The sequence below is a fragment of the Polypterus senegalus genome, chromosome 3 (genome assembly GCF_016835505.1).
Source record: "Polypterus senegalus isolate Bchr_013 chromosome 3, ASM1683550v1, whole genome shotgun sequence".
In the NCBI taxonomy this organism is placed as follows: Eukaryota; Metazoa; Chordata; class Cladistia; order Polypteriformes; family Polypteridae; genus Polypterus; species Polypterus senegalus.
Window position 1 is genome coordinate 288,019,784 of NC_053156.1, and position 21,528 is coordinate 288,041,311.

Here is a 21,528-nt window from a genome sequence, read left to right on the forward strand (position 1 = left end):
ATTAATTGGTTTGCATGTGGCTGCAGTGTAATTCACTTTGCATTCACTGTTCTTTACATGTACACATGTCTGTAAATTATTTTGCACATTTTTAATTTAGTGCATTTTAATTGTAATTAATGCGTACTGTATGACCACAAGGGGGTGCCATTGAGTCCCCAAACGCTAGACACAGCAATAAACCACACGTTATTAGAATAAAATGAAGGATTTTTTCTCCTCACAAGGCAGCACTTCTCTCCAGTAATCAGCCACAATATCAATACACAGTCACAATAATAAAACAATTCTCCCTCCCTCCATCCTCTGCTGAGTGTTGCCCGCTGCCACCGCACTCTGACTTCTCGATGTGAGACAGCAGACTCCTTTTATGTCGGACTTGTGAATCCTTCCAGCACCACTCCATTTTTTCCAGGATGCACTTCCAGGCCATAAAGAAAGTACCGAGGTGCCCCCTAGACAGCACCCTCTAACAAGACCCAGGGACTCCGACAGAGTCTGCTTCTGGACTCCCAATTCCCAAGCACTTCTCCAGGTGTCCAAACCGGGTTGCCATATCAGGACCACTGCCTGGTGTATGGGGAAAGCTCCCAAATCACGGCTTCCGCTGGCCAGTTTGCTTGTGTCGTCACGCTGGCCTTCTCTCTGGGTAATGGCACCATCTCTGATCCGGCTAGGATGCCCAATTTACTCCTACTATGGGTTCAAAATTACCCTTTCAAAAAATTGATACGTGTAAGTAAGAAAGAAAGATGTACTAATCTGTCATCACATTGTAGAGCATACAAAATTAAACAATGCAAAATACAAATTTTAACATTAGTAAAACAAAAGTGGCCGGAGCCCAGCTGCCAACTGATTCTGCTGTCCACAATTATTATAGCATGCATTTTCTGCAATATACAAGTATTTATATAAATTCAATTGATGAAAGAAACTCACTTATCAGCTCATTTGTGGTGAACATTCACATTTAGCTATAGCAAGTTGAAGCCTCAGCGGTGGGCTGGCACCCTGCCTGGGGTTTGTTTCCTGCCTTGTGCTCTGTGTTGGCTGGGATTGGCTCCAGCAGACCCCGTGACCCTGTAGTTAGGATATAACGGGTTGGATAATGGATGGATGAATAATAATAATAATAATAATAATAATAATAATAATAATAATAATAATAATAATACGGTGGGTTGGCTCCCTGCCCGGGGTTTGTTCCTGCCTTGTGCTCTGTGTTGGCTGGGATTGGCTCCAGTAGACCCTCGTGACCCTGTAGTTAGGATATAACCGACTGGATAATGGATGGATGAATAATAATAATAATAATAATAATAATAATAATAATAATAATGCGGTGGGTTGGCTCCCTGCCCGGGGTTTGTTTCCTGCCTTGCGCCCTGTGTTGGCTGGGATTGGCTCCAGTAGACCCCCGTGACCCTGTAGGTAAGATATAGCGGGTTGGATAATGGATGGATGAATAATAATAATAATAATAATAATAATAATAATAATAATAATAATAATAATAATAATGCGTGGGTTGGCTCCTGCCGGGTTTGTTTCCTGCCTTGCCCTGTGTTGGCTGGCATTGGCTCCAGTAGACCCCCATGACCCTGTAGTTAGGATATAGCCGGCTGGATAATGGATGGATGGATGGAAGTTGAAGTCTGTGTGGACTGAGCGTGCACCTTTTTTCCTAACCTGTTCTTCATGTTGTTTGTCGTTTGGATGTGAGGCTGCCCCACCTTCTCAGTCTCTGCCTTCTTTTCCCATCTTCACAGTTGTACCACCACAGGCCACATTCTGTCTTAAGGTAATAAAACGCCTATTCCCCAGTATGCTACTGCAACACATGTGTCACTTTTGCAAACAGGTAACAAAGGCAGCTTCTTGATTTGCAAAACGGTACTAAAAGTGATAATATGAAAACGTCTTCTGTGTGACACGTCTACCGTTGTCTCGTTTCTGTTGGTGTACCTCACACAAATGCTGATAAATGCCACCTTTAATGTCTTTCAGCTGAAAAGAAGCCCAGAAGTAGAATTAATCTTCAATGCATTAGGGTTCCAGAAGCACAATAAGTACATACAGCGTGAATGGTAAGCACCATTTCATATGTATTTTATCTGCATTACAAATTTTTTTTTTAAAATTCTTTAAATCATCCAAATATTGATAAGAATTTAGATTTTGAATGAATACTGTGTTCTGGCACTCTTATTATCTGTGGCAGCAAAAACAATCCTGATAACAATCTCTGAATAGCTACTAGGAGGTGTTTGAAGTTGAAAGGATTACAACATAGATGACTGCGGTGGGCTGGCGTCCTGCCCGGGGTTTGTTCCTACGTTGTGCCCTATGTTGGCTGGGATTGGCTCCAGCAGACCCCTGTGACCCTGTTTTAGGATATAGCGGGTTAGAGAATGACTGACTGAATGACAAAATAGATGTAGAGCTTAATCTCCAAGATTTGGAATATATCCATGTTTAAAATAATCAGTCTCTGTAAATGAGTACATTGAGAATATTTAAGAAAGTTTCGGGCCTCCCTTTATCCTCATCATTGTCTTTTTCCATTTTAACACCCCCAACCTGTTCAAAATCATACTGTGGTACAGGAGACGTTTTATCACCTTTCGGACATGCTGAGAACTTCATTGTTAGATTCGATGTGCCCGCACCTTGACTAGTTAGTGCGTTTCTGTTTTGTCAGGAGCAAATGTGAACCTCGCTGCAGAAAGCTTTACAGTCCTTTGTCTTTTTTAACCAGGAAAATGGAAGTCGATTAACTGGTGAATGTTGTTTTTCTCGACCAGTCATGTTCACTGACTAAAGTGAAGTAAGTAAATTGTGAATTTATTTAAAAGTTAGTATTAAAAATGTTTGTGAGACCCATGGGAACCCTGTATAATATATATGGAGCAATGGGGCATGCAGTTAGAAAGGAAATGGCCAAGACCAGTTGTTATTCTATTAATTTTCAAGCCTACGTTTACATTGAATACTGTAAAAAGTTTGAAGACTTTCTCTCCAAGAGCACACAGATACATCAAGTTCCAGCAATGGTTGAATAGAAATGAAAGTATAACTGTTATAGTAGCATGACTGCTATATAGAGGATTTAGAAAACATTCAGACCCCTACACGTTCTGCACACTTTACTGGGCAGTAGATTTAATTTCAAATGGACAAATTTGCAGTTTTTGCCTATCAATCTAAACTCCGTAACTCCTAATAACAAGGCGAAACATGTTTTTGAAAAGATTTGAAAATTTATTAAAAATCAGAAACTGAAAACCCCCATTCATGTAAGTATTCAGACCCTTAATTCAGTACTTTGAAGAAGCTCCTTTGGTAGCAATTACAGCATTGAGTCTTCTTGGGTAAGTCTTTACCAGCTTTGCACACCTGGCATTTACCCCATTCATCCTGGCAGGTCCTCTCAAGCCTCGTTAAATTGGATAGGAAGTGACTGTAAGTTGGGCTGTAAGCATAAGGATGGTAATAGGTGGTGAGCTGTGCCTGGTCTTCACCAAACGTAGGGCTTAGAATCCTGCTGAAAGAGTCCAGTTTCAGTCTCATTAGCCCAGAGAATCGTTTTTCTCCTTCACTCAGAGTCCTATGAAATGTCATATGTCTTTTGACTTCTGTCTGTCCACTCTACCCAGCACCTGATAGATGAAGTACTGCTCACTCGCTCCCTGGGAATAAGTTTGTTTGTGAATCTATATACTGTAGATATAATATAAAAGATGATACCCCTCCCTAGTGATATGGTGGTAAGAAATCACATAGGAGAAATAACTTAGCTTTGTTTAATGTTGGCTTACACTGGAGATAGTACAAAGATGAATGGAGCCAGTGATATGAGCCAGTCCTGGAGTGGGGGCACGTGGAGTGGAGCTTGTCAGTGTCGTCTATCCAGATGTGGAAGGCATCTTCCATCTGTATGTTGGCTTCAAAGGTGTGCCGGGCAATGTTCCAAGGCTTTATACTGTTTTTCCATATCCAGGGCTCCTTCAGGCGAGCATGCAATTCCAAACAAGGCAACGATGGTAAAACAAGGATACAATTCTGTGATGACTTAACAGATAGAAATAGCACACGGTTATAGCATCTCACAACCTGACCGCGCGGTTTCCATTTGTCCCAATCCATTTTTATATTGCATGCATGACAGTTCTCTGTGTGAGTCCCTGTGCTTAATCTGGCCATGTGTCAGCTGCATCGCATGTGAGTAAAAAAGCAAGTTTTATCTATATATATAATCAACCAAGTCGCCCGACCATGGGGTATGCACGACGGAGCCCCGTCCGCCAACTCTAACCCTCCTCCCGCACCCACCCTCGCTCTCGAGGCATGTGCACTGCCTGCTCATGTGCCTGCCCCCAACACCTCACCAAACACATCCTCAGTCGCTTTGGTCTCTGCTACAGTCCACATGCACCTCTGTGCCACGTTAACTTTTCATTGTTCTTTTCGGTTCCGGCTGCTTTGCTTTGCTAACAGGTCTCTCTTATTGCTGCCGTCTTCGTTTGTCCCCGCAAGCTTCTGTTCTCCCTGTTGTTTCTGTGCCCCTTCTTTTTTTCCTTTGTTAGACCGACACGGAACCTGGAGTGATGGCAGCCACCCTATCGCGATGCTGAATAGGGGATTGCTGAACTGTGTCTTTTAGGAAGTGTTCACTCATCAACATTGACATGTTAAACCTATCCCTACAGATGGTTATCCTTCAGACAGCTTCTCCCAGTCTCACAATCTGTTAGAGTGACCATTGGGATCTTTGATAACCTCCCTTACCAAGGTGTTTCTTGCCCAGTTTGCTAATAAGAAGCCATTAAAACAGTGAATTCAGCTGTTTAAGACTGAAATAAGCAATTAAGGTTGGGGAACCTTAATAAGAGAGACAAGTAAAATGAAGCAGAAAAATGTCATTTGAGAAATAAGTGCTTCATTAGCAATAATTGACTTCTTATTAAGAATCTCGGTTGGAACAAAAACCTGCAGCCACTGTGGCCCTTCAGGATCGACTTTGCCTACCTCTAGGCTAGACCGACAAAAATATATAGTAGTATAACATACAGGCTAGCTGTTTACTGGTATTTCGGCACACATAAATAGTTTTACAATACCAAGTCTTTATGGATAATGTCCGACGAGTGGAGTTGTTGCTTTGTTTTTGCTGCAGGTTCAAATGTAAGATTCATCATGCGTTGGAGTTCACTCTTTCTCCTTGCTGCATGATCCTTGTCAGTGCTGTGTTGCTGCTTCCTCAGTTTGTATTTGGCTGTGTTTTGCCACTTCATGGGGAAAAGGCATCACTCCTTCTGGCCCAAGAGTTCCCTTGTTGAAGTCATAGCTTCTCAGCCTCATCAAACTACTAGAGCAGCTTTGGCTTGACAAACTGGGTCTCAGCTTCTGGTCCATAAAGATAAGAGTTTATCAAATGTGACTTTTCAAGGAAGAGTGGCTTATAGCTTTTAGTTTAAGAAATGATTTTGGAGAATCATTTTGGAGAATGTGTATAGTGTGTCCTTGGGAAAAGTCCCAGTGTTCTTGAGGATTCCACATAGAATTTCAGTGAGTGTGTTCTATTCACAATTCTCCAAACTTTAAAAATTCTTTGCTTCTTCTCACTTACTTTAAGGTGGAGTGCATGTGGCTTTACAGGAAGGTTGAGCCTTCTCCTGACTGAATTAAAGTCACTTCTAATTACGATATAAGTGTTGTGACATGTTCAGCCCAAACACAACCAAACGGACACCGACAGTTCATAAAACACATGCTTTTATTATTCCAAGTGTCCCCAAACACAACTCCCGCACACTCACAGTGCTCCCCGCACCAAACAGCCTTACTTGGGCCTTCAACTGTCCATGGTCTGCCTTTCCTCTCCTCACTGGAGCTTCGTTCTACTCCCGCTCCCGACTCTAGCTCCCCGACTATAGGAAGGCGGCCCCTTTTATATCCACCCAGATGTGCTCCAGGTGCTTGCTGATGACCTTCCGTGTGGTGGAAGTGCCGCACTAGCACCCAAAGGCACTCCAGGCGTCCCTGGAAGGTCCTTCCTCCACCTTCCCAGGTGTGGTGGAAGTGCTGATCTCCTGGGCTCCACGATGCTCAGGGTGCCCCCTGGTGGTGGCCACGGGCCCCAGTGGGTTTGAGCCTCCTTGCTCCGTCCCCGTGGTCCACTCATCATCCAGGGTGGTTTCCCCCTCGTGGCTCGGGGGACATATAGACCACCTCCCGGTCCTTCCAGGCGTCCCGGCTGGGTCTGGCCCCCAGCCTCCTGCCACAGTGTCTTTTAATAGTCAAGTTCTTCTGTCCATCTTAGTTATCCTCCCTTGAGTTTTACGTAGGTCTCTGTACTTGCTTGAGTCCATTTCATGCCTTCTGGCTCAGAAGGTCTGCAGCGGGGACTTTGGAGAGATGTCAGCGCAACTCTGATTTACACTTTTCTTATCAGATGAAGTCCAGGCAGATCCTGGTACAAAATGGATTTCAGTCACTTAGTTTGTAATGCAAGTGAGGGAAGGTCCAGATAGATGCCTACATCCCTGTTAAGTCTGTTTTCTTAACAGGCCACAAAGGCCTAACTTTGTCCTATTCTTGGGATTGCAGATATCATGCCCATTAGTTTAGAAAATCACAGTTTAACTTAATACAGTTAAAATATCACTGCAACTTCAAGGCAAGAAAGGCTTTTATAATTGCCATATTTATCCTATTAGTGAGTTAGTTTAGAAACAAAAATAAGATTTGTTTGAATTGGCCTAAAAGGTGTGTTGCGAATCAGTGGATGATTGGAATAGAGGAATAGGGTATCCGGGAGTGAATGAGGAAATATGTCTATTGAAGTGTGTGAGACATGTGTGTATTTGTGTCTATGCATGGGTTTTGTTATGGTGGGCTGTGCCTCAAATAGTGTTTGCTTTAAGAGAATTTGGTCCCACGTCAGATCTATTTGGTGATCCATTCCTTATGTCCTCCTTAACAGCAAACTGCCCTGCTAACATATACCAATCAACCTTGTGATTTTAGTCAGCTTTTTTTTATTTTTCAGATAGTTTATTATATGGCACAGCATTGAGATTTTAAATTAGAATGTCCAAAGACATTATTAGATGCAACCAGAAAATAGAGCAACGTATGGGATTGGCATAGACGAGTTTCAGGAAAACAGGCAGAGGTGAAAACACCATGAATATCCTAATAAACCAAATCACCAGAACTAGAGACACATACCAAAGCTCCGAGTCAAGAAACATTAGCCAAAAAAAATCAAGGCGAACACTATGATCTTCTTGGATGTGCCTTATAGCACCCACTAGCAATAATCAATTAAAGAGGGAAATGTTTTTGAAAAGGGATCCAACTGATGGATTTGAGGAACTACAAAATTCAGTCTTTCATGCATGGTTCAAGATGACAAAATATGTCACACAGCCAGCAGCTGGCACAGTGACTTTAAAAAACGTGGCGTTGTCATGCAGGATTGTCACAGAATGCCGGCAAGGGTCCAAAACCTAGCTTATAAAGCACAGACGGACCTGTTTATATGTCATAAATGTATAACTTCAAGAGCACTGGGTTCAAAGTCCACCTTGACACATGTCTTGCTTAAATTTTTAAATACTCTCCAAGTATGTGTGTAGGTTCAGCTGTCAGCCCTAAATTGTGTTTGTTTGTGTGTGTGTGTGAGAGTGAGTGAATGATGAGTGTACCCTGCAATAGACTGGCACACCATTCAGGGATCATTTTCTGGTGAATGCTGTTTTGTTGAATGAGATTAATGTTTAACTGCATTTTTTTTTTGACAGATCAACAATATGTGTGGACTTCTTTGCAGAAGATTTAGGAACAATGTGCTTGAAAGGATTTCAATTTATATTCTGATTTTAGAATCAGTGCTTCCCATAAACACAGGTATGTAGAAACAGTTTAAATTTAAATTTACAGTAAACTGAATGGAATCGGCATGCAATGTCCTGTGAGGATTTAGACCACTGTGTTAAATTCAGCTCCTTAGTTTATTAATTTTTTCTTCTTAAATGTTTAATTTGAATAATTTACATTTACAGTAGGCATCATGCATGTAACAAAATATTATTTTTGCAGAAAAAAACATAGAGTTTTGTTTTTCTTTAAGTATTTTTACAGTTTCACAAGGATGATCATTTTGAAACAAAACACTTTAATGAGCTGAAATTTCTTACCCTTTTGTGACTTGTGAAGCATTTGGATAGGAAATTAAGAAACAAACTGGTTAAGTTTGCAGCTGATATCAGGCTAGGTGGATTGGCAGATCATCTAGACTCCATATATACTCACCCACCAACACATGTCTGGCTATGCTACTGCTGGGTCTCCAGGCTACAAAAAGGACATAACAGTGATGGAAAAAGTGCAGAGGAGAGCGACTAGGCTGATTCTAGGACTACAGGGCTTGAGTTATGAGGAAAGATTAAAAGAGCTGAGCCTTTACAGTTTAAGCATTAAAAACATTAAGGGTAAACATGATTGAAGTGTTTAAAATTATGACGTGGTTTAGTCTAGTAGATCGAGACTGTTATTTTCAAATGAGTTAAACAAGAACACCAGGACACAGTTGGAAACTTGTGAAGGGTAAATCTCACACAAACATTAGGAAGTTTTTCTTCACACAGAAAACCAAAAATACATGAAATAAGCTGCCAAGTAGTGTAGTAGATAGTAGGGCTTGAGGAACTTTCAAAAGTAGACTTGATGTTATTTTAGAAGAATTAAGTGGATAGGACTGGCGAGCTTTGTCGGGCTAAATGGCCCGTTCTAGTCCAGATTGTTCTAATGTTCTAATATTGAAGGTATGCACTGAGTGATAACTTAATTAGGTTGACATGTTTATCAAGTCAGATAGGCTACAATTCCGAACAGCATGTGGTTGCAGCTCAGTATACACTTATGGAGTATATTGATAAGCGGGAGGAGACAGAGTATAAGAGGCAGGTAGAGAACTTTGTTTCTTGGTGCAAGCTGTATCTAAATATCATCAAAATCAAGGAACTACTTTTTGATGCATCAAGGAGTCTGTACACCTATTCAGGGAATGGATGTGGAGGTGATGCACTGATACCAGTACCTGGGGGGTCGACATCAATGGCAGGTTGGACAGGTTTGGTAGCAAAGAGAAACTATAGAGGAAAGGTCAGAGCAGACTCTTCTCTTTGGAGACTGTTCCTTTAAAGTAGGCAGAGACAGTCTTTATATTGCCAGTGCAATATGGTGTACTGGGTGGGTAACCACTTCAAGAAGAGACCTACTGAATCAAAAAACTAATTAAAAGGGTAGGATCAGTTTTGGAATGCACTCTGGACCCCATGGAGGAAGTAGAGAAGGAGGAGAGAATGAAAATAAAACTGAGGGCTATTATGAACAGTGCAACACATCTTCTCTATGACAAACTAGCACTGAGGACTTTTAGCCAACAAAGTATTCAGCAGAAATGTTTTAACTGTTCCTGTTTTTAAAAGTGTTCTAGTTAGGGATTCATAAAATTCTATTGACTTATTCAGAGTATAGAAGGAATTAGTAAAGCAATATAAATGCCAAACAACAATGGCCGATAGATGGCACTACATACTAACCCAACGCAGACAGACGCTAGAGGCACAAGTACCAGAAGCACACATGATTTATTTCTGTTTATAGTGTCCCCAACAGCCCAAACACGCTCTTTACTTCCTGTTTCTTCCTCCTTTTCTTCTTTATCTTTCTTTCTTTCTTTCTTTCTTTCTTTCTTTCTTTCTTTCTTTCTTTCTTTCTTTCTTTTCCTTTTCTAACTTTCTTCTCCACTCCTCCTCAGCAAGCTTTGTTGTCGTCCTCCTACTCCTGACTCTTGCACCCTGAGTAGTACCTGCTGGCCCCTCATATAATGCACTGTGGCCGAAGAGCTGCTCTCCAGGGCTCAGCAGCAGGGGCAGCATCCACTGGTAGCGCCCCCAGATCCCAACAGGGCTGTATGCAACTCCAACTCCCATGAAGCCCTGCAGGAGTCCAAGGAACCGCTGCAACTCAGGGGGGCTGCCATCTAGTGTCCCGGGGGAGGTAACGCTCTGACCACGCTTGCTCCCCAAGTCCTTCCAGCATGCCGTCCACGACACAAATCAATTGCGCATTAACACATGCCAACTCCACATCTATTTCCTGTGTAGTGTCTGGGTATGACGCATTAATAAGGAGTGCCTTTTTTATGTTAAGATGCAGACAGTTCTGTTTGCCCCAAGAAATAAAGTTCCCCACATGATTCCCATGCACTGTCAATACACCCCATGAGTGTATAATGAGTTTCACCTACATGCTGTTTGGAATAGTAGCCTATTTAATGTGGCAAACTATAATATCTCTCAGTATCTGGGCTGTGGAATCAGTAGATAAATCCTTCAACTTCGACTCTGACTCCTTAGTTTCTGGTACTTCTGACTCCGACTCCGACTTCCTGACTCCGACTCCTGTGTATTTAATATGCTAATGTATTTTCAATGTTGATTGAAGGAAGGCAACATATAAGTCATTTAACCACAGAACTACTGGCTAGGAAGCTGAATTTCTGCCGTATTGGCCACTTTAAACAAAAATTGAGAACCACTGAACACACATCAGGCCATAGCACACACCTCCACCTACATCATTACACTTGTGTACACTTAAATTAACTTGTTAAACACATTATATCTGAAATAAAATGAAAACAGTTTTTGTAATGTAACGTAATCCAGATTACAATATGTGAATGTCAGGTTGTATAATAGCTCAGCTGAACTTCACACTAGTAGTAACACAACTATGCACTGGGCTTTGTTCTTACATCAGAGAAGTACTTAATTCTGACTATTGTTTGTGAAATGGGACATTTGAACTTGCTGTGTTTTATTTTTATTACAATTTTAATTTATTAGGAGTCCGAGTTGGTACATTTTTGTCGACTCCGACCCAGACTCCAGGTACCCAAAATTGTCTCTGACTCCTCGACTCCGACTCAGACTCCACAGCCCTGCTCAGAATATATGTTAAAAAAGGAGGATTCATAATTGCAGCTCATTTATGCTGCATCTATCATGATGGATCACATTTTTGTATACATTTTAAAACACAAAAATGACCGCACACCTAGATGATAATGAATAGTATTGCCCCAGAGTTGTAAAAAAAAATAGAGAAAATTATTTACTTTATTGATTAGACTTGTCAATAATATTTTTTGTTGTTCCATGAGTGAAAATAAGGTTTTGGAGTGATGTGCAACTTAAATTTGAAAACTGTTTTTTTTTTTTTACGTTTATTAAAACAACAAATGTATAATATAAAACTTAGCTGTTTTTAATTTTTCTGTTGTACTTTGCCTCATGAACGCCTCTCTTAAGAGTTCAACAGTAGTCACTGGGACCCCACTTGCCTTGGTACTGCTTTTCCATGTTTAAAATATCGTAATAAAATTATTCTCCATGTTTATCATTAACCGCAGGGAAAAAGCCCATATGAGTGTCCAAGAAATGAATCTTCAATGACATATTGCACCCCATTGTGAGAAGGTTACTTTCTACTTGAAGATAGTTTTAACACTAGAATTACCAAAGCCTACGAAAAAACTTGTAAACCCGGCCCACTTTAAATCCATTTGCACCTCTCCGACAGCGTCTTTTGTGTTGTAAATGTGTCGATAAGCACAAGAAACCTACTATCCCATCCTTCCACCACCACAGAAATGGCAAAAAACTCTCCCAGCTCAAGTCTTCTTTATCTGCAATTGAGGCACCATAGTGTAAGTAATTTTATTTGGAACACATGCATTTCATGCCTGTTCCATGTCGGGAAAACCCGGGTTTCCGAGTTTTTTCGTAGGCTTTGGTAATTCTAGTGTTAAGCCTTATTATTTCCTAAAATTTTGTGCAGTAAATCTCTTCTATGATATGTGGACCTAAAAAAAAATTACTTCAATTTTTGCATTACTGATGCAGGCAAATTTAATACATTTCTAAAGTATATGAATTTGTCCTTTATCCATTATTTTAACAGACAGAGGAGGAAGGTAGGCTTTCTCAGAGTCAACAAGTGGACTGTTTACTAAATTTCTCTTTCCTGGAAAAAGTGGAGCAAATTTTGGCAACTCTTTCCAATCACGGTGGCTCTTCTTGTCCTTGCCACCCCCCACACACACACACACACACACAAAAAAATCAGCTCAACAGTATTTTCTGTAAAGGAGTTGCATGCCAAGCAAAAGTGCAATCGCCCTTAGATCTCCACAGATACCTCACTTACAGTATATTTCTATACTGAATGTTTCCTACTAATGTCATGTTCTCTTGTGACTCTTTCATGTTAGTAGCATGTGTTATACGTAGGTACAGAAAGGAAATTATTTCCATTATATGGAAGGACAGCTGAGTTTTGAAAAGTCAATGAACAAGCGCCACTCATCTACATGTTTCTGGCTGAAAGTGTCCATAACTGAATTAAAAACAATTCTATTTGTGATAGTGATTAATATTTGAGATATATTTATTTATTAATATTATTATCCTACAGTGACACTAAATGATGGAAATATGAAGGTGGGGTCAGAAGAAAACTAGCCTAACAGAAAAAAAATCTGACTCTGTATTTGGATTCAGCATTATAAAGTATGATTAGAGCAGCCATCGCAATTCTTGGGACAAAATTTTTGTTGACCAGTCTTATTTTTTTACGATGCTAATTCTTACACTGTTAAAGAAACTCCAATTTTTTTGTGTTACTTCAAGAGTTAGCTTTCTGAATTGTTATTATGTGTTATCAAAAACGGTTTTCAAAAAACTGAAAAGAATCCTTTGTTGAATTTGAGCATTTAGTTCAACAGTGTAAAAACACACTCAGTTATGCTTGCATGACCATACATTTGTTATTTTACAGGAAACTGGACTATTGCTGTCCCAAATGGGCACATCATTGGCTTTCACAGAGAAGACGTAATTCTGCCTTGTTCTATTTCACCTGCTATTACAGCTGTGGATATGGAGGTTACATGGTTCAAAGGAGCCCAAGACAGAATTGTCCATTCATACTTTGATCGAACAAATCAGCTTAAAATGCAGCAGAACTTCTACCAAGGCCGGACCGTGCTTTTGCGGTCAGGGCTCCCAAATGGTAATCTTTCTTTGAAGCTCAAAAACCTCCACATCTCTGACAGTGGTGCCTATACCTGTTCTGCATTTGATAAGAAACTTTATGAAGAAGGCGAGGTCGAACTAATAGTTGGAGGTTAGTGAAGTTTTAATGTATATGATTACTAAACTCTTTTGCCAAAATAATAACAAAAAATATCTTCTGTATTTGGGCTATGATAACAGTGCACTTCTTCAACAAAGAGGATCTGAAGCCTTGTAAAGGCCCCACAAGCCAGGCCAGGTCAGCCTTCCCAGGCAGCTTAGAATTGGCCTCAACCTGAGATGTCTTTCCTCCTGACTTGACAAGATGGGTTCTGATTACTACGTCCAAAACAAGGAGCTGACTTGCAAAGTTCCAAACAAGCTCTTATAATGTTCAAAACCCAAGAAATACACAAAAATATCCATCAAGGGAAAGGAACTATTAAAAGTTTGGCTAGGAAGGACAAATTATAAAGCACCTCTCCCCTTTTGGAATTATCTACAATAATGTAAACATTCTTTTGCAAAGTACAAAGTAGACAAAAGTCAAACAAAAATTTCTCTATCACTTCGGATTTGCTTTTGAGTATGTTAACCCTTATAATTACCACTTGTTTCTTCCTATTAGGTATCCGTGTTGCAAGTCCATTCCTCTTTCCAAGCTGTTGTTCTCTTTGACTTCCTTATGTTTATTTTCCTTTTCTGTGTTTATGGTATTTACTGTATACATTTTTGTAACTGTTGTTGGGTTTATTTATTATTTACTACCAGTAACGGCGGACTGCACAATAACGTGCAGTGAATCCACTTGACTTGAGCATTCCTAGTTTTCCTCCTCTTTCTCTGTATGTTTACCATTCGTTTGCTCAGAGGTTGATGCGCTTGCTTCTTTTCTCCACCCTAGTGGCCCGCTGCTTCTCTTCTTTTTTCGGCATCTTTTTGCGTTAAAACTGATTAAGTCAGCATTTATGTTGCAATTAATTAGTATGTTTTCTTTAATTTTTCACTTAAGCTGGCACTTACTGTAAGTTTTCAATCTGCCTCAAGAATGATTTAAGATATGAAGAAGTAGGGGAAGTGACCGTGAAGGTGGTAGGGATGAGAACGGCACCTGTATGCATGCTGGCTGCTGCCGAGAGTTGATTCTACAATAAAATAAAAAGAGGAATAACCTTGGAGGTCAATCATCACCCCAAAAGCGGATAGTAGAGGTCACGTAGTATTTGTGTACCAAATTTTAGGTCAAAATGATTTAAAATCCTGCATAGACAAACGGATAGCCACGGTAGCGTATTATATATAAAGATCTTTGCATTGTTCAGTACATTCTCCTATATCTCTTTTGTTTTGTGGGTGGAACCACAAGATGCAGGGCCATCCTGATGTCACAGCTGAAGGACCGCCCTCAGCCTGTATGTAGTCATGCTGGGATTGGATTTTATATTAGAAGAACAAATAAATAAATATAAATAACAAATATCAGCATTTATACAGATTTTACATTGGACTTAACTCCAAGCCAGAAGTTTTCATAATCCCTGTCCTTTGCTGAGCATTTTTGTACATTTTGGTATTATCTTGAAGCCTGCGTAGGCCAAAGCTAGCCAGTTGAGTTTTGGTGTAGGGTGCCTAGAGTGAGCCCTATTCTAGGCAGGTGAGCAAAGGCCTTGGCCTGGTTTTGTGAGCCCTTTAGAAGCCTCATATTCCTTTTCCATTTTTGGTGAACTCAAATCATAACACCAAGAACTGCATCTTGTAAAACCTGTACCAAAACTTACCTGTTAGCTTTAAATCTTCTGTTGGGGTTTCTTTTAACAAGCCTCAATAACCATTATCAGGGCTGGAGGTGGTCTTTGGCCTTGCGCACATCAAAATCCATTCATCCATTATCCAACCCGCTATATCTTAACTACAGGGTCACGGGGGTCTGCTGGAGCCAATCCCAGCCAACACTGGGCGCAAGGCTGGAAACAAACCCTGGGCAGGGCGCCAGCCCACCGCAGGGTGGCACATCAAAATCGAATTTCCTTAATCGCTCTTGTTGTCTCAAAACCAAGGATCTTTCAGTAGACCTAAAAGAAGCTTTTCTGGTGATTCTGGGATGCCTCCCTTAAAAGTGTAATACAGCCCCACTCCTCCAAAATGTACACATTGTTCTGCCACCAGGGCTTGAGGGTCATGAGTACCAACACCTAAATGTACCTTTAAATGTGCAATGTGATACAGATGTGATACAGAAATGCAGTAAGTAATTAGATAACAATGGGCTGCTACCAGTTATTAGACCTATTGCATGATAGCTTGTAAAAGACACTGCTTAATCATGTCACCTATGAAAATGAAAAAAATATGTGGTGACCTTTAGGGGACATTGTAGCTCCCCAGACACAGCTACAAAGACACAAGTTCCGGGTTTAAATAATAACTTTGCCAAAAATACCTGCAACAGGTTTTTTAATTGTATGCGCAATTACACTATACTTTTTCTCTCTCTTCTTTTCTTCCTCCACACCTCTCAGATGAGCTTTGTCCTCCTTCCACTCGACTCCAACCCACCTGGATGAGGCAAAGCAGTTCCTTTTATCTGAGACTTGGGAGTACTTCCAGTGCCTGAACATGGCCCATAGGAAGCACTTGTGGGTCACGTGGAAGACCCACAAAATAAGGATCGTGGATCCCTGCCTCACCCCGGGGGCACCCATGGAACCCAATAAGGCTGTCCCATGGGACTACAGTTCCCAGCATGCCATGTGGGATTCTGTACTGGTGGCTTTGTCCTGGTATGGTGCTACCTACCATGTCTGACCTTGGGTTTGGTTGGGGGTTGGGAGGGGATGGTGTATAACCGTGACAGGTTGTTTCCTCTTTTGTAATGTTCTTTGGTTCAACCTAGCTAGGACGCCAGCTTACCCACTTTGATACTGGCATCTTTTGCCAGCCTCCTGACTAAGGGAGGGCACACCCTGTATCCACCAGGGGGCGCTAGCTCCCTTGTTGGAATAAGTTATTTTGTATTTGGGGCATGTTACATAACCCGAAACTATATAGATAATATAAAAAGTTCATATCCCTCCCTTAGTGATACGACAGTAAGAAATCACATAGGAGAAATAACTTAGCTTTCTTTAATGACAGTTTACTCTGCAAAAAGGATGAAGGAAGCATGACAGAAACCCAGTGTGGGAGTGGAAGCCTGATATGTAGAGTCTGTGTTGGAAAGATTTTCTGAATCGGATGACGGTATCTCCCATCTGTCCGTTGGCTTTAAAGGTGTGCCGGGCAATGATCCAAGCCTTTATCCTCTTCCTTCATGTGCAGGCCCTCACTTGGGTGAAGCATGCCATTCCCAAACATAGCACAGAGTATGTAGTTTCATGCTGACTTTGACACACAGAAATTCCCATTTTGCAGTTGTCCCTGTCTTGTCTTCTAATGCTTGCTTAGCAGTTCTTATATGGTGAACTCCTGTGTGCTAAATCTGGCCTTGTGTTAGCTGTACATGTGAGTAGAAAGAAAAGTTGATTTATAAAATATTTTTGTACAGAGCACAATGACATATTAAACTTATATAATTATTACACACCCTGACACTCTACTTGTCTATTTAACACTGGGGCCTCCCAGCAAGGTAAGGAAAGGGAATCCATAATGACAATTTGTAAAGAAGATCTAGCTAAAGTCTCTATTATTGCAAACATGACACAGTAACAAGCCAACATGACAGATTTAACTGTTTAATTAAATTTTTTACAGCTATAGGGACTGAGCCCATCATCTCAGTTGATTCAGCAGAAGGTGACCAGAGACGCCTAATGTGCAAGTCTGATGGATGGAATCCTGAGCCAGTTGTTATCTGGAGAAATGTTAACGGAAGGAAAATTCCATCAGTGATAAGGACAAGCGTGATGAAGGATGATGATGGCCTGCTTAGTATTAGAAGTTATGTCACTGTTAAAGAGAACCCAGCTGTCATGACTTGTCTAATAAGAAGTAAAATAGCACACCCGGATTGGGAGACATATCTGTATATATCAAGTGAGTTAATCTAATAATTTTTAAATTTCATCCTCAATTTCAAATACAGGTAGAATATTGAATTCACTTTTTCATATTTCATGTTGCAGCCTTGTACTAAAATCATTGACATTCCCCTAAAACAGGTCATATGATCATTCAGGTAGTTTCAACATATTACTGTTATTATTAAAGTATTAATGTAAACTAATAGCTCACCATTTATGCTATTTATTTTATAAGATTTTTATTCATTTTTATCAAAGTTTCAACTACTTCCTCAGTAGACTATATGTTGCCTATCCTTGAAAGACAGTATGTACATACCCCAGAATGATAAAGAGAAAACAGGATTTTAAGTATCTTTTCAGATTTCTTAATAATAATCCTGTTTCTCCACTTTGTTTGAAGACCACCTGTGGACAATTTGATAAATTGCTCAATAGGAAAGGCATACAGATGTCTATAGAAGGTCCTGTAATTGAGGCCATGAGGTCAAGTGAATTTCCTGCAGAGCTTAGAGACAGGATTGTGTCTAGGCACAGATCTGAAAAAGGCAACAGAAAAGATCTCTGCAGCATTGAAGGTTCCCATTAGAACAGTTGCCTTCATAATTCGTAAATGGAAGAGGCTGAAGTAACCATGACTCTTCCTAGAGCTGGCCAGCCTGCTAAACGCAGTAAATGTGTAAAAGAGGTGACCAAGAACCTGTGTGGAGATGGGAGAAACCTACAGGAGAACAACCATCACTGCAACACTTTTTTTTTGAAGAAAATAACATTTGCATACAATCAAGATAAACTTATACAACAAATGTCGTCATAGTCAAACTAGAAAAACAAAGATGAAAAGAAATTAGAAAGTTATAAAAGGAAAGCAACAACACAGAATTCAAAATCCACCCAAGAGAAAGAGAGGAAAGCCAACAACAAGGGCAAAAGTTGTTTAAAAAAAAAAAGATGGGAAAATATCTTTTCTCCCCTCCCCCCAGTATAAATGATTATTTTAAAATTTTATTAAACTAGGGAGCTCTGCCCCCTGCTCACTTTGCTTGTCAACCCAGTTAACTGGATTTACAATTTAAAGAGATTGTTATTTTCATTTCATTCATTTTGATTCATTTTTTTTATTTCTTGATATTTGCCAGTAATAAAGCTGTAGTGAATAAATTATTTCCCCTCCCCCTCCTTGGGCACACTTCGTGCCAGCCACGTCACATCTCTGCCTCTCACATTGTGAAGAGGGGGGCTGAACGCACGCTAAAGAGATGTGGTCGCTCCTCGGAAACCCCCTCTTAAACGGTGATATAATGGGAAACAAATTTTTTTTACCTCCTCTATGCTTGATGAGCTGGCTTGTTGCTGCTGTTTGTGCGTGCTGCATGATTTGCATGTCGCACTGTGCGTCGATCATTTAAGAGCCTGTACAGCAGCTGTCCTTTTGTCTCACTTCCTTGTCTCCCGGGATGTTAAAGTGTCTCCGAGAAATTGTTTGTAAGTAGGGCGTGACATGTAAGTAGTCTCGCGGGACTTTAAAGTGTCTTCCGAGAAGATCACGTCTCGACCAAAAATTTTTTTTATTATAATAGACAGATACATTTTGCCATATTTTAAAGAAGTTTTGCACAGTTCCTTTAAACAAAAATTAGATTTTTTACAATTTCAAATAGTACAGTACATCAGTTACCCATTGACTTATAAAAGGTGGGTTTGAATTCTTCCATTTAAGCAGAATTAGTCTACATGCTTTAAGTGTTGGGTGGAGTGGTGGCTCTAAGGGATCTGTGCCAGCAATCCTGTAAATGCCAGAAGTGACTCTAATCAGTCAGACTCTTGAGCAAGGCCCTTAAACTGCAATTGCTCCATCCTGGGTATGACGTTAATCTGCCTCCAGCCCTGCAAGCAGATCCTCCAACTTACAAGGAAAACTTGGGAGTTGGTGGCAGAATTGGCACTCCAGCCACCATAAAATACCTCACACTGGTTAGTGTGGTGCTGAGGTGTCACCCCAGGGCTCTAGAGTGCGACCAATTTGGTCGCACGTGTGACCTAATTTCTCAATGGTGCGACTAAAAAAAATCAAAGGTTGCACCGGTGCGACCAGCCGTTCGAGGGGGAAAAAAAACGAAACTTAGTGACTCTTAAAGTCTCCCTGTTGTTCAACAACAGACACACATTAGGGCCATATCGTGGTCTAAACCAATCAGAGATAGTGAAGGGCGGACCCCCCCCTCTGATTGGCCGTGGTCCAGATATTCCTGTATGTGTGTGTACGTTTGAAAATGCATGTGATGCAGTCAGACAGAGAGAGGTGAGTAGCCCATCAGGTAAACAGTGGATGTAGCTGCGGATTATGAGAGAAGATGAAAAGAACGATTGACAGCTTTTTCGTTAAGAATGTTAAGTTAGGGCCTGATCCGTCCGAAAATCATAACCAATGCTCTGACACGGAGCCATCAACCTCCCAAGTTATAGCAAGCCCTGGTCCGGAGACGGCATTAGATAATGAGCCACATACGATCGAGTCCGAGCCCACTGAAATTAAAAGGGGTAAACTGTATACATTTCGAAAAGAGTGGCTTGACCAGTTTCCCTGGCTAAGATACAGTAAAGCCGGTAATATAATGCACTGTATTTACTGTAAAGAGTGGGGGAAGACCATGGCCGGCAGTAGTGCATTTGTGACTGGTTCTAATACATTTAGAATTGAAACGTTGAAAAAGTTACATTACATGCCGCGATAAATGCACTGCTCAAGTGTCCCCTCTCCCCGCTGCCTTTCAGCGGCAGGCAGCAGCAAATAGATCATCAGATGAGGCCGAGATGAACGTTGCCTACAATATTGCAAATGAAGAACTTCCCTTCACTAAATTCAAGTCCGAAATAATTCTTATGAAGAAAAATGGCTTGAACGTAAACCCGACGTACAGCAATGATGTGGCGTTCGCCCAATTTATAGGAGTCATCGCAGATACATTGAAAAAAAAGATGTCTGTGCAAATTGCGAACAGTGCGAACATGGCATTCCTCATCGACGGAGACACAGATATCGCCACAAAGGAATGCGTCATTGTGTACGGTCGTATCTTGCGGAGAGGAAGACCGGTGAATATACTTATTGGACACATTGAGGTCGAGCATGCTCATGCCCAAGTCTGGAAGATTTTGATGCTAGAGAGAGTGTGGCCAGCTGGTTTAGTCAAGGCCAAAGATCAAGAAGATCATCCGAGGGGCATGTGACTGCAATGGAGGATAGTCCATAAGACATTGAGCCATGAGATGTTCAGTTTGAAGCCCTTAAAACACTTAATTTAGATTTTCTTTTTAGTTAATTTATCTTGAGATTTTTTAAGTTTAAATTTCAGCTCAGTAAAGCACTTTAAGCACCAACACTTTTTCAGTAAGTTACCTTTCTTGTAGAATTGTGCTTGCCTTCAAATAAAGAACTTTATATTGACCAGATTGTTAGTTAATCATTTACAAGTCAATATTGCCTATATGGACAGCGATTAAAAAAAAAAACAAATAAATAAATAAATAAAGTGAATTTGTAAAACTGTGGTGTTAAATGTGATGCGGTTGAAAATTTGGGTGCACCTAACTTTTGTGCTGGTGCACCTAAGAAAAAAGGTTAGGCGCACCAGTGCAACCAGTACAAAAAGTTAGTCTAGAGCCCTGCACCCGCTGCACTCAAGTCCCAATCTAGGTGGTTCGTAGTGTGGTGGGTGCGGCAATGTGCTAGCACAACTTTCCAACTTCTCGTAGTGTGGTATCAGCAATTACAATCAATTTGTCCTTGTCCACTTTAAGCCCACGTAGGAGTCAATCAAGCACAGCTTTGAATGGGTCAGTAGTTATTGTGACACCAAGACAGTCTGATAACCATTCAAAGGTTTTTGTCCAAAATGATTCTGAGATATTGATGTTAAGATTGTTGCAACACTTTTTAGTTCTGGGCTTTATGACAGAGTAGGTAGTGGAAGTCCACTTAGAGTTCGCAAAAAGGCACTGAAAAGGACACTTAGACTGTGAGAGACAAGATTCTCTGGTCTGATGTATCCAAGAGTAGGGTCATGTCTGGAGGAAACCAAGCACCTCTCATCACTTGTGCAAAACCATTTCAACGTTGATGCATGATGGTAGTAGCAACATGCTTTGGGTGTGCTTCACAGTAGCAGGGAAAGGGAAATTGGTTTAGGTTGTGGGATAGCTGAATGAAGGAAAGTGCAGAGATATCCTTAATGAAAACTTCCCCTTAATGTTGCACTTGGCCGTTTTTTTGTCTTCCACTAGAACAATGACCCTAAGCCCAAAACAAAGACAACATGAGAGTGGCTTAGGGACAACACCGTGATTATCTT

General features: G+C 40.8%; 1 protein-coding gene across 1 annotated transcript in view; it reads left to right on the forward strand.

Moving 5' to 3' along the window:
• Window positions 1–17,289, forward strand: part of LOC120526709 (butyrophilin-like protein 8) — a 37,394-nt gene extending 20,105 nt beyond the window's left edge. The window contains exons 2-6 of the mRNA XM_039749866.1: window positions 2,011–2,090; window positions 7,812–7,917; window positions 12,919–13,266; window positions 16,908–17,189; window positions 17,279–17,289. Of these exons, the coding sequence (XP_039605800.1) occupies window positions 2,088–2,090; window positions 7,812–7,917; window positions 12,919–13,266; window positions 16,908–17,189; window positions 17,279–17,289 (750 nt within the window). The 5' untranslated portion in view covers window positions 2,011–2,087. The remainder of the gene's footprint in view (window positions 1–2,010; window positions 2,091–7,811; window positions 7,918–12,918; window positions 13,267–16,907; window positions 17,190–17,278) is intronic.
• Window positions 17,290–21,528: the final 4,239 nt, after the last annotated feature.